This window comes from Peromyscus maniculatus, chromosome 18, assembly GCF_049852395.1.
Source record: "Peromyscus maniculatus bairdii isolate BWxNUB_F1_BW_parent chromosome 18, HU_Pman_BW_mat_3.1, whole genome shotgun sequence".
Classification (NCBI taxonomy): domain Eukaryota; kingdom Metazoa; phylum Chordata; class Mammalia; order Rodentia; family Cricetidae; genus Peromyscus; species Peromyscus maniculatus.
Window position 1 is genome coordinate 31,296,104 of NC_134869.1, and position 16,991 is coordinate 31,313,094.

Consider the following 16,991-nt stretch of genomic DNA (forward strand, 5'->3'; position numbering starts at 1 on the left):
TTAAAAATAAAATGAAATAAAGCCTGCAAAGTTCAAAAGAATTTGAATAAAAAATAAAAATATTACATAGTTTATATCCCTAGATATTGGTTAAAATAATATGCTATATGTATCACATATACATGAATCTGTGCTAAATTACATATATATTATAGCTTTCTCATAATATATATATATATATGTGTGTATATATACATATATGTATATATGTATATGTATGTGTATATATATATATAAAGATATAATTTGCAGTACAAATGCTTCTGTCACCTGCTTGAAAACTACTGAATATTTACCTCATTATTTTTCTGTGTGTGTGTGTGTGTGTGTGTGTGTATGTGTGCTGTGTATGATGTATGTGTGTGCAGGTACCCATGGAGTCTAGAAGAGAGCATGAGATAGAAATGGAGTTACTTGGGGCTGTGAGCAGAACTCTTTCAGGTCTTCTGAAGAAGTGGTTAAGAAGGTGTTCAGGCCCGGCGTTGGTGGCGCACGCCTTTAATCCCAGCACTCGGGAGGCAGAGGCAGGAGGATCTCTGTGAGTTCGAGGCCAGCCTGGGCTACCAAGTGAGTTCCAGGAAAGGCACTAAAGCTACACAGAGAAACCCTGTCTCGAAAAACCAAAAAACAAACAAACAAAAAGAAAAAAAAAAAAAAGGTGCTCTTAACAGCTCAGCCACCTCTCCAGCTCTTACATGTCATTTTTATTTCTATATTAATATCAGTTTTCTCAGAAACATAGTTTTTCTACAAAACTAGTTTGTGTCAGAATTCTTGTTTCTCATTGTAAAGACTTTGGTTTCTAGTTTTTTTCCTCACATGTACTCGGGTTAAGGATAAAGAGGGTCCTAAATGCCCCGCTTTTGTGTCTTCCTGCAGCGTCTATCCAACGGCTCCATAGACTCAACAGATGACACCAGCCAGATAGTCGAGCTCCAGGAATTGCTTGAAAAGCAAAACTATGAAATGGCCCAAATGAAAGAACGCTTAACAACTCTTTCTTCACGAGTGGGGGAGGTGGAGCAGGAAGCAGAGACAGCAAGAAAGGACCTCATAAAAACGGAAGAAATGAACACAAAATATCAAAGGGACATCCGGGAGGTAGGTGGCTCATAGCCTTCTCTGTCTTTGCTTGAATGGTTTCTCAAAGGTTGTTCTGAGATGCTCTCCCCATGCACTTCCCTAGAGACTGGTAGTCTTTACTTCTTGAAGACCATAATTAGGAATGTTGTTCTAGCTATGTACCTATTCAGTAAGATAGAAATAGTTTACTTACTGGCCCTTTAAATATGTATGAATAGAAAGCTTTTATATCAAGTCTCAGCTATTCCAAAGTCCTTGTGAAGATTTAATGACATGTCAAGGCTTTAAAGTTTTAAATTTGAATAGCTGTGCCTGTGGGAATGAATCATAATTTTCTATAATGTTATATAGGAGTGCTCGAAAATATTACTTTAACTTGTCTTTTGTGTCTGTAAATGCCTTGCATGAATATGCCATGCATATGTATAATATAACCTTTTTTTATGTATATTCCTTTCTTGCTAGGCTTAGTATTGCTTTGTCTACAAAAAAGGAAGGGAGGGAGGGAGGGAGGGAGGGAGGGAGGGAGGGAGGGAGGAAGGGAGGGAGGGAGGGCACAAAGAAGGAAGGAAGAAAGGGAGGAAGGAAGGAAGGAAGGAAGGAAGGAAGGAAGGAAGGAAGGAAGAGGGAGGGAAGAAGAAAGAAATTTAGATTTATTAAATGATTCAGCAACATTTTATTTATAATGTCTAATTATCTTACCTATTAGGATAAAACTTGAAAATTCTTCTTTATATTTTTCTTACTTTTAAAAGTACATTTTTTTCCATTTCAGAAATTTCGAATTTTGACGTTTTGCCTTTTTCATTTTCACATTTTCTTTTCAAACATATCTTTGAATCTTCAAGTATGTTTCTATGTGGCTAACTAGTCAATACAGCTTTATTTGTGGTCTCCAAATTTGTTTTTCTCTTTTCTAAAAGCAACACTTGCCCCAATTGTCCCATTAACAGTATTTGTAATAAAGCATCTTATTCATTATGTTACTGAATGAAGGAATATATTCTTGGTCCTTTGAAGAGCTAGTTCACGTCCACTCGTCTGTCCTTGGAGTATTTGTTTTTCTGCCAAGCTCTCCTGGATGTCCTCCAGTTTACCTGTTCCCCTTTATCTCAGCAGTTTCACTGAGCTTTCCTTCCCCTGCTTGGGTATATCTTCCCCTTTCAGTCTCCCATTGTTTGCTTAAACAAATAAATGGTAATGAGCCACACACAAATCAACCATAGGCACTTAGTTTCATTCTCTACCTTCCTTTTCTCTCTTTTCTTCTCTTTCCCAGTGGTAATACCAAAACCTCTAAAAGATGTCTCAGCAATATAAACTTGACATTCATTCCTTTCTCATTCCACCAATAAAACTCACTGCCCAGCAGTTTCATGCAATCGCTATTATTACTTAGGCCTAAATCTTAGAGGTTCCATGAAATTTTCTTTTGATGCCATGCTATATTTGATTTCGTGGTAAATTCTAAAATATGTAAATCCAATATTTGACTTTTCACAGTCTCCCACAGCTTTCCCTTGTTTTACAAAATCATTATCTTTGAAGATGAAATTATAATACTTTAATTAGTGGTCTGATCTGGTTATGCCTTCCAATGAATTAGCTCTCATTACTTTTCTTCTTAAATTCCTTATTTATTTGATATTCTACTAGTAATAAGAATAAAGCAATGTAAGTAGCCTGAAAAATATGTATAGTATAATACATGCTCTCTTGACCCCCCTGTCATCTGAGCCCACTCTACTCAATTAAAGTAGACTCCTGGTGCTTGGCTGTGGATCTCTGGATCTGCTTCCATCAGTTACTGGATGAAGGCTCCATGATGACAGTTAGGGTATTCACCAATCTGATTATAGGGATAAGCCAGCTCAGAAACCCTCTCCGCTATTGCTAGTAGTCTAATCTGGGGTCATCCTGTGGATTCTTGCTTGTATTTCCAGATATTTAGTTCCATTCTTTGCATTTCAAGCTCCCATATACTTTATGTTTGCTTATTTTTCACAGAGAGGTTGTGGTATCTCTGGTTCACCCTTCCTCATGCACATTTAAAATAACTTCTTCATATAAATAGTGCTTAGATAAGGATGACACAAAATCAGGTCAGACAGAAAACATCAGCTGTATTGCTAGAGATTGTTTCAGTAGGAATTTATTTTAATAGGTTAGGTCTTCCCCTATTATAAGTAATTGTTGTGTAAGATATAATTATACTTTTAAGGTCCCTTGTTCCCTAGGTAGCCATATTTTAGTTGAAACTTATGAAAAAGGAGCCTATCCCATCATCCACCTCAGAGGGAAGTTTGTAAACAAGTGTTTTCAGAGCCTGGCAGCAAATGGATGTATAAATACCAGGTTTAAGACACTGGAAAGTGATACTCTTGAAAAGACCTGTGAAGGGGCCTTCACTCATTGGACTTATCTTGCCTGTCTTGATAAAGTTCCTACTATGTTCTTACTATATTATGGCTCTCCTATCTAATGTTCCAATAACATGTTTCAAAATATTTTGACTTACTTCTTTGTTTAATAAAAAATATCATCAAACTGTTAGCATATTTAAACATGGAGTTTTGAGCAATCTAAATCTATATTCCTGGATCGTGGTCACTTACATTTGGCTTCAGAATAAATTCTTCTATTCTTTTTCAGTTGAGAGTTATGTTTTTGCATCTATAGTACAGTATTTTACACTATAAAAACTATCATACAAAATTCCAGGCACAGTGTAACTATCACTTAAATAACCAATGTTTTTTTTTTAATCATTCTTTCCAAAAAGTTAAAATGACGTGAAACTCCTATCTCTTAAACTTGAAGTACAGATTCTATTCCCTAAGTAATATGTTTCTGGATTTTGATCTCACAAAGTCTAGAGTATTGTGAAATTATTAATAGTTAAAGAGAAAGATAATTCTTCTTTGTACCCTCTCATAATTGCAGCACAGTATTGTGTAAATATACCACAAGTAAAAATCACTCAGTGAATTAATTAAGAAAAAAACTTGGGCAATAAGGGGTAAAAAACCAACCATTCAATTACAAATTGAAATGTATTTCTAATAAATCTAAACTGAGTTGTATAATTATGTTCAGTCAATGGTTTCTGAACATATTTCTGTAATTACTTTATTAAGAACTTTGAATTTTCATTTTAGCTGCTCTTTGCATTAATAATGATCTAAAAGTAGATGGAGCTAGTCACAGTGCAATCATTCAAAAATTATTTGTAAATTGTGTCTTGGCCCTCTACTTTTTAATCAAGAAGATATTAAGCATACATGGATAATAACATTAAATGGTCTTCATAAGTATACAGATGGCTTAAATTTTCAGCAAAGTATTCTAATTACATTTATTTTGTGAATGAAGCCAACTTATCTTTCTGACTTCACACTTAAAATCCCTTCTCACATTTGCAAAGTAATCAAATTAATTAATCTACAAGTTTTAATTCATATTAGTTGAGACATGAATTACATTTTCATTATACTTCATAACATTACTATAGAACTCTATTTATTTAATGTAATAAAAAATCCAGTTATATATAAACTTCAGGTTAGGAGGTCATTGGATTTTTATGCTATTTTTGTTTTTATATAACAGCTTTTAGGAACTAGAAAAAAGCTTTCTTCCTTAGACTCTCTAAATAACACAGAGGAAAAGCTATTTCTATGACTTGTAAATTCAAATTTTATTTTTGGTAACACAGCCAGCAGTTAAAAATTGAATCACTCACATGAATCACTAAGTCAAAAATGCCATTTCAAATCTACATATGCTGACTCCTACATGGACTGTGTGTTATGTGCCTGAACAGTTAACTGTGAACAGGTTTGTAATCACTAATTACAAAGTAGCTATTTAATGAGTGTATATTCTACTCTGGGCACTATACAAAGTAGATGAACTATTATATCATCTAGTTATTAGTAACTTTATGATAATTATTAATAATCCAACAAAAAAGAATATGAAAGGGAACCATACAACTCTTACTCATGGATATAATATACCAACTTTCATTCCCCCCGCCAAAAAAGTCTGTCTTTTAGTTCTAAAGATATTGTGATTAGAATTTAGAGATAAATTTGTGGTGATACATTGTATACCCCATGAAGCTTACTTGGGGATCAGAGGACAGAGCCAGTTAATATCACTACAGAAATTTATATATATATATATATATATATATATATATATATATATATATATGTTAGATACATAGTTTTCTTTTATTCCATGAAACTGACAAATATTCCTAGGAGTCTATATGAAAATTAACATGAACTATAGACTCACTAAATTAAAAATACAAAATAACAGAAATAAAGATTGTGAATCAACATCATTTTAACACTAAGTACTATGATTATTGTCTGGACTTTCTAAAACCTAATGGAGTACTGGCAACATTTTACAAAACTGTCTGGATTAATTTTGCCAACATGATGGATTACTTTAACTTCATATGTTTAAATTTTAATATTAGCCTAAATAACTACTCTTTTACTAGCTATTGAAGGACACAGAAAGGAAGGAATAAAATCATATTCCAGGTGAAAATAAAGTCAGACAACATTGTAGTTTTGTGTGCTTGCCATAGAGCATTGGTTCAAAGTGACTGGCTCATAATGAATATCATTTAAAAAATTATGTGGACACATGATGTGTGTGGGCACACACACCACAGCACACATATGGAGGTCAGTGGACCACTTTATAGAGCTGTTCTCTCTTTCTACCCTTGTGTGGATTCTAGACATGCACCTTGGGTTTTCCGACTTGCCTTTGCTTAGCAAGTATCCTTACCTGGTCAGCAATCTTTCCTTCCAGTTTAGCAACTCTAATTAATTTCCTCACATTGCTAAGGATTTTGTCTGAAGTCAATGTTTCAACAGGACCAGGTTCTCTCTGTGGGCAGTAATGAAGAATATGGTCATTGCTCCTTCAAGTTCCTGGTAAATGTTTGCAGGGCATAGCATTCTTGGTTGAGTGGCCAACTAATTTCAAATTCTGCTATGCTGTGTCTATGCTTCCTATTGTCTTTCTGAGGATGCACTCATGCAATTTAGTGTCTACTCGAATGCTACTTTGTTTCATCTTAATTTGACCATGGCCAAGACATCTTATTTACTTATTAACTAACTTTCAGAGATCCAGAGTGGGCACAAATTTGGAAAGAATGTTACATACTTCAATATACAGAATTAAGAATGCATTATGTCAAGAAATCAAGAGCATCATGGCTCATATTTTATTCTGAAGATAAAGAAAAAGAAATAGAGGATTTCAGCTCAAGAAGTACCATGATCAAACTAGATTAAAAGGCATTCAGAATAAACTTTCAGTGAGCAGCATGATAAAGAATACCAAAAGGAAGATAGAAATTGAGGCTCTTAGGCTTCCAAGGATGACAAGTACCTGTGCTCCCACAGAAGAGTTGGACTGAGTGTGGATATAGAAACCAAGGGCAGCATGACTCATCATCTTTTAATTAATTGTTGCATGAACATAAGTTTCCAATAGCAAGTAAGGTCAAGAGGCTCACAAGAGAGGGAAAGAGAGATACAGAAACACAAACACACACAACCTCTAATCTCATTTTTCTCCATCTCATTTCTCCTAAATACTTACTTTCAATCCTTGAGCTTTTCCTTTGGCATTTTCTCTTTTACTTAAACCAAAAAACCAAATGTAAGCCTATCTAATTAATATATTAGGTGTGAATTTTTAGCTTCCACTTTTTCCTTCCTTGCTCTTTGTTTGTTTGTTTGTTTGGTTGGTTGGTTGGTTAGTTGGTTTTTCAAGATAGGGTTTCTCTGTGTAGTTTTAGTGCCTGTCCTGGATCTTGATCTGTAGACCAGGTTGGCCTTGAACTCATAGAGATCTGCCTGACTCTGCCTCCTGAGTGCTGGGATTAAGGTGTGTGCCACTACTACCCGGCTCCTTACTTGCTATTATATTTATTTTCCCAATGTAATTATTATCAAAACCACATTCAGTGCTACCATTATTATTACTGTGTGACTACTTTTCACAATTGATCCAAGCAGTAATTTCACATATTTTCCATTATGTACAATTTTCTGTTTTTCTAGGATCTTATTAGCTAATACTTGTTTTATTCTGTTAAACTTGACTTTTTTAAATGTATGACAAAATCATCCCACATTCTCTAATAGTTTGATAAAATTCCTTTCAATTGTAATCAATAACCAGAAAGTGAATGCATCATCTTGACTTTGATCTTGGAATCATCTTTCTCCTTTGCCTTCCTTTTCTGGTCTGTAGCTATTTCTGTGGTGGAGTTCAGCTCTGTCAATTTGGCACAACATAAGCTCACCTCAGAAGAGAGTCTTAATGAGGAATTTTCTAAATCAAGTTTGCCTAGAAGAATGTCAGTAGTGAAATTGCAGTCTATCTGAGACTGGCCCATGTCCAACACAGGGGTCCCTAGAAAGTAATAGAGGAAAAATCTTACTGGGAGTACACAAGCAATCAAGGATGCTAACATATGCGGATGTGATAAGGCAGCTGCCTTACTTCCTGCCTTAACTTCCCTGAAATGATTGAATACAACTTGGATTGTAAACCAATAAACCCTTCACGGATCAGCATTGCTTTTTGTCAGGGTGTTGGTGAAAGAAACAGAAATGAAGTAGCACAACTGTTATCTTAATAATTTAGGGGGGCGGATAAAAGATCAAGGTCCCTAAAGGAAACATGGAGCACTGAGAATTATTTTCTTTGGGTGAAGGTGGGATATTCATTCTAAGCTGGGAAAAAAGAAATTGAGAATTTATGTGTAAATAACCATATTTGTAGATGATGGTGAAGGAAGGGCTTCTGTTTCTTTTGGAAATTGGGAAGAAATTATGCATATGTAGAGTTGCTGATGAGCTGTGGACTCTGGAGAAAAACAAGAAAAAAATGACAAGATGAATACCAATAATAATATAAGATTAGAAATAATAAGCCGGGCGTTGGTGGCGCACGCCTTTAATCCCAGCACTCGGGAGGCAGAGCCAGGCGGATCTCTGTGAGTTCGAGGCCAGCCTGGGCTACCAAGTGAGCTCCAGGAAAGGCGCAAAGCTACACAGAGAAACCCTGTCTCGAAAAACCAAAAAAAAAAAAAAAAAAAAAAAAAAAAAAAAAAGAAATAATAATTAAGAATGGAATGACAAGATGAATCCTGATAATCACATGCAAATCCTACAATCACCTGCCTCGATTCCTTAAGCCATAGAACATCCAAGAGTGTCTAGAAACCATTCCAGGTCCACGGGGTTTATTTCTATAGCTAACTTTTACTAGTGTCTTCTCAACAAAGATTTTTTTCTACCTACCAACAAATGTACATGTAAGCTCTTAGGAAGGTTGAAACTTATTGTATTAAAAATTGGATTTGAACTGGGCAGTGGTGGCGAACATCTTTAATCCCAGCATGGGGGAGGGAGGCAGAGGCAGGCAGATCTCTGTGAGTTCAAGGCCAACCTGGTCTACAAAGTGAGTTCCAAGACAGTCAGGACTGTTACACAGAGAACCCTTGTCTTGAAAGACCAAAAAGAGTTTTTGAAATTATTCAAAAATTACATTAGTGTTATGGATCTCTATGTGCTCTGATAGTTTATCTTCTCATCCATAGTTATGTTTTATGGAGCTTTTAAAGCTCTACTTTAACTGAAATGTGCATAACTTAATGTATTCACTTCTCTTTTACAAATAATTAATAATAATAATAATAATAATAATAATAATAATTTTTTTCATTCTGAATAATCAACGTAGGGTCTCCTGTATCATAGGCAACTTTTGCATCAAAGTTATGTTCCCAACTCCTGTCTTCATTTAAAAGCACTCAGGTTTTGTTTTGTGTGAAAGGCAGAATTCTGCTGATTTTCTCTTCTTTAAAATTTTGATATGGTAGCATAATTACAACATTTCTCCTTTTCCCTTTCTTCCCTTCAAACTCTCCCATATACCTCTATCCACTTTTTTTTCAAATTTCTGACATTGTTTTATTATTTCCTACATATATTATATAATACACACACATCTATCATCTACATACATACTCTCTATGTATATCATATATACATACTATATTCCTAATATATATATATATATATATATATATATATATATATATATATATATATATATATACTGCTCAATCAATATAATGTCAGTTTTATGCATGTTTTCAGAGCAGATCTTTCGGCTTGGAAAAACAGTTGATGTTCTTTTCCCTGGGAAAGACCATCTCTCCTACTCCTAGATATTCTCATTGTCCTACAGTTCTAACTTTAAGGTTGAAGCCTCATGAGCTTTTCTCCATCTACTTTGGCATGTCCATTTGTGTCGTCCTTGTTCAGATCACATCTGGGCAGTCATGTTTGTGAGACTTTACTGGTATAGCTTCTGACATTCCTAGGAGAAAAAATTTCAGAAACGAACTCCCTGATGCTCTGGTTATTTAATCTTTCTGCCTCTTCTGCTGCAATGTTCCCTGAGCCTCAGGTGCGAGATCATTCTGTAGATGTTTCTATTGGGACTGGGTCCCACACATCTGCATTTTTTAAATTTTAATTTCTTTATTTTGAAAAAAAAAAGGTTTTTCTTTTTCCATTTTACATACCAATCCTAGTTCCTCCTCCCTCCCCTTCTACTGCCCCCCACATCCCATAATCTCATCTCCAATCCACTTTTCAGAGAGTATAAGGGCTCCCTTGGGGAGTCAACAAAATCTGACATACTAAGTTGAGGCAGGACCACCCCCCACCACCCTGTGTCAAGGCTGAGCAAGGTGTCCCATCCTAGGGAATGTGTTCCAAAAAGCCATTTCATGCACCCAGAATAAGTCCTGGTCCCACTGCCAGGGGCTCCCCAAACAGATCTAGCCACCTAACTGTCATCCACATTCATAGGGCCTAGTTCAGTCCCATGCCTGTTCCCCCAGCTGACAGGCCAGAGTCCATGAGCTCCCACCAGCTTGGGTCAGCTGTCTCTGTGGTTTTCCCTATCATGATCTTGATGTCACTCACTCCTATGGTCCCTCCTCCTTGTCTTCAGCTGAAGTCGAAGAGCTCAGCCCAGTGCTGCTTCCATCAGTTACTGGATGTAGGTCCTATGATGACAATTAGGATGGTCACTAATCTGATTATAGGGGAAGGGAAGTTCAGATACACTCTCCATTATAATAGAGAGTGCCTGAACAGATCTGCATTTTTGATCAGTTGATGTTTTCTGTAGTAGTCTGTGTCTGTTGTCAAGAGAAGTTTCCTTGCTGAGGGGTGAAGACTACATTTATATATGGTTATATGTACAGATTTTATAGATTGTTGTTGGGAGCTCCTTTGGATTAACCCATTAGTGGCTATAGATTCTCTTCTAATAACCATGACTTCACTAGCACTGAGCAGATTTCGTAAAAACTTATTATTTTTATTTTATGTGTATTTGTGGTAGTTTACCTGCACAAATACTGTGTCAGTTTCTCCAGAATTGGAGTTATAGAGGGCACTTGGCTGCCACTTGAGTTCTGGCAAACCTGGTCCCTGTGCAAAAGCAACAAGTGTTCTTAGCGACTAAGCCATCTCTCCAGCCCTCTGGTGGCATCTATGCCTTATTTGATCATAGCTTCAGAAGTGTGTTCAACAAGTTAACAATCTCCTAGCTTTCATCTTCACTCATGGTTGTACTTCTGTCTAATTTATAACGAGCAAATTTATCTGTCATTTAATTCTAGAGTGGGAAGTTTCAAAATATGCTTGTTTGTATTCTTAGACATTCAAAAGTCCCTGCTTAATCTATTAAAAATATTTTTTAAAAAGCATGATAAAGTGACTAGGAGAGTACGAAAATATACATGGAATATTTTTTGCTTATTTATTTTGTTTTGTAAGACATGGGAAAGGGTTTCTTTCATTGTGTAGCTCTGCCTGTCCTAGCACTCAGTCTATAGACAAGGTTAGCCTCAAATTCATAGACCCACATGCCTCTGCCTTCCAAGTGCTGGGTTTAAAGGTGTGTGTCACCAGCCCTGGCATACATGGAATCTTTCAAATGCTCTTGAAGAATGTGTCTTTCCCGGGCCAAAGCCATTTTTGATATCTTATTATTTCATTTAAATAAGAAAACTACCTCTGTCTGAGACTCTCTTAAGTTTCTTTTGTGTTTTGCTCTGATGGGGTTGAAATCAAAGACTTGCACATGACGTTTACCGTGTTATTTACAGGCAATGGCTCAGAAGGAAGATATGGAAGAAAGAATCACAACCCTGGAGAAACGTTACCTCAGTGCTCAGAGAGAATCTACCTCCATTCATGACATGAATGATAAGCTAGAAAATGAGTTGGCAAACAAGGAAGCCATCTTGCGGCAGGTTCAGTATTACTATTTTGGATTTGGGTTGCTCTCTGTATGTGTTCCCACCATTTTTACAAAGCAAGGAATAAAATAGGATGTTTTTAAGCAGATCAGTACTTATGCTTTAAAACTTTGAATAGTACTAAGGAAGCAATTTTTATTTTATAGTTTCTTTTTCACAAAATTACAAATCATTCAGATGAAAATAATAATGCAGAAACTATTGACTTTGGATCTAGACATGAAGCAGACCCTAAGGAGTTCGTTTGAAATTACCTCACTTAATTCTAGCCTCCTCCTGCCGATTAGCTGTAGTTATTCTTTGAGTACTCTGGGGATCAAAGGCAGCACTACTACCCAAGGTCACACTCATAATAAATGTCAGGACTGGAAGGTTACCCAGCTCTACATCCAAAAAAAGAGAGCGGCAGCCTATAAGGCAACCATGGCTCTCTCTCTGTTCCCAAAAATATAAAGTTTTAATGGAATATACACACCGAATGACTTAGTCGTTGTTTGGGGTTGTTCTCGGGTTACACCAGCCTATTGGAGGAATTGAGCCAGAGATCATATGCTATACAGTCCTAAAATACAATCTGTCCTATACAGAAAAGTTGTTTGTCTAGTCTCTGGAGTGTGGACTCCTGTGCAGCTATAGTTCTTGTTTCTCCAGTCTGAAGCTATGGTTTTTCAACAGGTTTTCTGTTGTCATTGTATTAATACTGAGCTGTATTCCATTTGTTCAAGTTCACTCTCATTAGAAATTTCTTTACTGTTTGCTGCCAAAGGCAAAAGAGTTGCTATTATATTGTGTTGGATTTCTGTAATTAAAACAGGCAATTAATACATGATAACAGTTATTACCTAGCATAGTTAAGTATGGTAATAGCTGATTTTAAATCTAGAAAAAAATAGCTGATGTATGAAGTCCATATGACTCATTCTAGCTAACCTAACTCTTGACTGTTTAAAAGGCGCCCTCCTCTTCCCTATTTCAGATGGAAGAAAAGAACAGACAGTTACAAGAGCGTCTTGAACTGGCTGAGCAAAAGTTACAGCAGACCATGAGAAAGGCGGAAACTCTGCCTGAAGTAGAGGCTGAACTGGCCCAGAGAATTGCAGCCCTAACAAAGGTACTGCTCCAAACCCCTTTGGTCAGCCTAGATGTAACAGCAGAAATAACTGTCTATCAAAGTGGAGTCTATAATTACTCTTTTCAGGTTATGTGAAACTTGTATTAGTCAGATCTTTCTTACCTTTCTTTCATTAAAGTTTAGTTTCCACAATGCATATATCTTGCTTACAGTGACTTGAATGATTACTATATGAGTATGATGATTTCCTTGTCTATTTAAACACTAACAAGAAAAGCAAACTTTGATCTCACTGCTATAGTAAATTTTCTGTGGTAGTTTTTGCACATAACAAATAACCATGTTAGTTAAAAATCTCAAAATATGTGTATGAAACAGAACCATTTAATCAGCTTTGTATAAATGGTTTGCTATAGGAACAATATGAAATGTAATAGCTGTTGGTTCCAATTATATTTCAATGTGGTGAAAATTGTTCAAAGAAAGAGGTCTAAAAGATACAGTTGACAGCCATTAAGTTTTATGAAAATACTTTTATAATTGTGTTTTCTTCTGAAGAAGTAGAAATTGAGTATATTGTATTGTACTGTTTTTCCATACTGTGGACTGTACATTCTAAAACCATTCTATATTATATAACATAAAGCCATTTTAATAGAGCCATTTTAATTCTTAAGGACCCATAGAAATCACATCCATTTCACCTGAAAAGTTCTGGTTTTATCACAAAAGCATGTTGATTTTTATGTCCACTGAAAGCTATGTACACATTCTGAATGTTCACGTAACCCTAGCAGTTCTCCAAGTGTTTCAGGCTGCACGATGACTAGGTACTCTAAATCTAAATGAACTTGTACCTTCTAGTAGTAGAGATCATTCAAAACAATTGGTACAGCCGTGGAGAAAGGGACCCAAACTCACTGTCTTTAAGAGCAAAGAAAAGAATAAGACAAACAGTTTGACAGTGTTATTAAATGGTAAAATAAAATATTTATATGGGAAAGCAAATTTGGACAGAGATGAGCAGGCCTAGAGAGAGCATCAAGCTACGTAGTGAATTTTAGAGTATTAAGATACGACCTGATGAAACGTTAGTCTGTTAGGGGAAAACTATTAAATTTATGTCTTTCTATATATAACCAGAGACCACACCACTAAATCACTCTGATACTTTGGAAAACATAGGGACGCAAAACTTAACATATATATATATATATATATATATATATATATATATATATATATATATAATCATCTTAAAAATATTTACTAAGTTACATAAGCCTATCCAAGCATATCAATAGTATTATACTTTTTCTTGCAAAGACTTCTTTTTAAATTTCTATAATATAGACGAAGACATGCACACAGTGGTTCAGTTTTAATGTAAAGGATATAAGTAGTTTCCCTAAAGAGTTTCCATGTCAAATTTTGCTATTGTGGGATTGAATACAAAAACAGCTGGAAATACTTCGTGTAGTATACTCAACAGTATTTATTTTCTAGAACAAAACACCAAAGTTTAAAACTTTCCTAAGAAAATACAGCTTACAATGCATTTAAATTATTGCCACGAAATTAGCCATTGATGTATTTATTATCAAATATAATCTAAAATACAGCAATGGACTTAACATAGCTTTAAATTAAATAGTGCTAAATTACTCTTTTATGATATAAAATCCCTAAAAATGGACTCCTACCAACTGTTAACTCTCCAGCACTTTTATTAGGATATAGTACATGACAGAGACAGGAACTAATTACCATGGTGGATAAACTTCCTCTGTACCTGAACTCTTGGATTTTTCAGTATTTCAGAAAACACTTAACATTCTTTAAAATTCTTCTAGTAGTATATCATTTATTCTTTGATTCCTATCCCTTTGACTTCTGTCATCTTCTAGATTGACAACATATTTCAGGTGTATATGACAGTTTCTAATATTAGTGACATAGTTGTTTTACTCTGTGAATTACTAACTGCTAAGGTTATATCCTTAGCTTATACCATGTCTATAACATGAAAGTATGACTCAGTTCCTCTGAGCACTAAAAGGTGCTCAACCGTCTTGCACTCATCCATGGATTTACTCAACACCCCCCCCGAGATGATTTAAATAATTTGTTTTATTTTATTCAATTTAAACTCTCTGTCCATATAAGGTTATTATTATCAACGGTCTTTTTTCTACGCTTTGTGCCTTCTACCGTTCTAAATTTCAAACAGTCTGCTTAGCTTAAGTCTTGGATTTTTGTCTCTTGTGTTTTAAAAGGATATTTAAACAACTAATTAAGTATTTAATTTGACATATATGTAAATATGCATATACGTGTGTATGTATGTGTCTTAATTTTTACCTATCTATATCATATCTTTATTTTTAGGCTTGTCTGGTACTACCTTTATTCACCATTCTGATTGTATTCTCATTCTTCTCATGCTAATTTCTGTCATTATTTGGCAAAAACCTTAACGCATTTGAAATTTCCCTCTATCATATTAAAGAGTAAAATCAAGATGAACTCTTCAAGTACAAATAAAAGCAGACTGATCTTGAGTAGTACTTGGCTTATGTCTGCTGGTACAACTGTGCTGTCCCCAGGTCTAAGGGCAACAATGTATAGTACTGTTCGCTAAAAACTGCCCCCTGTGTTGCTTAGAGACGATGACTGAATTTATTCTTTGGATTCTAAAACTGTTTTTTTTTAATCATCTAGATAAGGGAGATATGCAAAGTAGGTAAAGCTCGTTTAAAGCTTTTAGAAAGAATTCTTGATTAATGACCATAAATAAAAACTAAATTTGATGTTTATATATAATTAACCATCAAAGATCATTCTGGACTCCCAATGTAATGATTTGTTATATCTACTTCTTTAATTAGAATCCATATTTCCTCAAGTAGGACATAACTCATCTTGAATTTTATGAGGTATTCCGTTCATTTCAGCACTCATAAAAATTTCAGTAATAACATAATTTAGAGATGACAGTTCTTGTGTTTTGTATCTGACGTGAATTTTCTCAATGTTTTTGCATATTCTTTAGTGAAGAAAAATACATGATGATGTTTATAGAGTTTTAAAAACCCATATTTTTAAAGAAAGACTTCTAGAATTTCAAATATCCATATCCCACTCTTTTGAATCAATCACTAATTTGATTTTAATGACTTAAAGGATTATAAAATACACAGGCTCATTGTCAAATTTAGGGTACACAATTTCAACAACCTCTTTTTTTTTCTTAATAGGACTTGCAAGTTTTAAATGGTATAAAAACAGAGGGACGGAGAGATTGCTTATGGAAGACCTGAGTTCAGTTCTTAGCAGCCCTACTGGGTAGCTCTCACAATCACCCGTAATTCTGGTTCTGTTGATCTGTCACCCTCTTCCTGCCTTCCATGGCACTGCAATTGCATACACTAACCCACACACAGAAGCACACATACAAATATAATTAATTAAACTTAAAAATATTAAATTCAAATTTAAATAATACAAAACTCATTTGCTTGCGTTTGAGGATCGTGATAGCTTTTATTGCTGCTTCTATTTGGAAACCTGTGTAAGATACTGGGGAGGAAATTGTGATGATCTATGTTTATAAAATAAATTCAGAGACAGGAAATACTAGGATATATAAATGACAAATTATAATTTACATGAATACAACATGTTTGAAATGTTAAATGCTACTCCTTAAGTAAGTTTGAATTTGTTGTGTAAAGTTGCACAAATGCATATTAACTGGTTACTATTGCTTTTCAGTTACTGCGTGATATATTTACATGTAGTCCTATATTATTTAAAAGTAAGGTTCACTACTTCCAAATGAGCTACTACTTTGTCAGAGTATGTTCTAGAGTTGAAATTGCATTACTGACATAAGATATTTTTGGTGTCGTAATTATTTAAATTGTAATTATAATTAAACTGTTGATGTAATGTTATAAGTACTTTGTGCATAGCATACTAATACAATTCAGCTATCAGCAATGTCCCATGTATTAACACTCTACACCTGTGGTGTCCTGACAGCAAGACATGTAACTAACCTCAGTACAAGGCAATCATTAGCTCACAGAGGCTCTGTGCTTCCTATTCACTCTAAGGCAAGGTTCTGTTTCCATAGTAACAAATTAATTCAGACACTCTTTTGATGTGGTCTTCATATCATTTTTGAGCATTCACAAAGTTTTTTGTCCTTATGACATTATTATCACCACATAAGTTGAGAAATTTTAGTATTAGTCCATTGTGTCCAGGGGTCATTTTTTTTTAATGTGGACCACTGTTGCTGAGGAAACTCAATCCTGTTTGAGTTTATTCATAATAACATATCCTGGGGCTTAGTCTTATTTCAGACTTCTACATGTGAGGCCTTATATATTGTTGATCCAAATATGACACCCTTGAGACATAGCCCAGAGAGTT

At 34.9% G+C, this 16,991-nt stretch overlaps 1 protein-coding gene across 18 annotated transcripts in view; it reads left to right on the forward strand.

Annotated features, from left to right (window-relative positions):
* Window positions 1-16,991, forward strand: part of Ppfia2 (PPFI scaffold protein A2) — a 465,396-nt gene that overhangs the window by 347,220 nt on the left and 101,185 nt on the right. For all 18 annotated transcript variants that reach the window (XM_076553855.1, XM_076553854.1, XM_076553860.1 and 15 more), the window contains 3 exons: window positions 880-1,101; window positions 11,327-11,473; window positions 12,456-12,590. In XM_076553855.1, coding sequence (XP_076409970.1) covers window positions 880-1,101; window positions 11,327-11,473; window positions 12,456-12,590 — 504 coding nt within the window. The remainder of the gene's footprint in view (window positions 1-879; window positions 1,102-11,326; window positions 11,474-12,455; window positions 12,591-16,991) is intronic.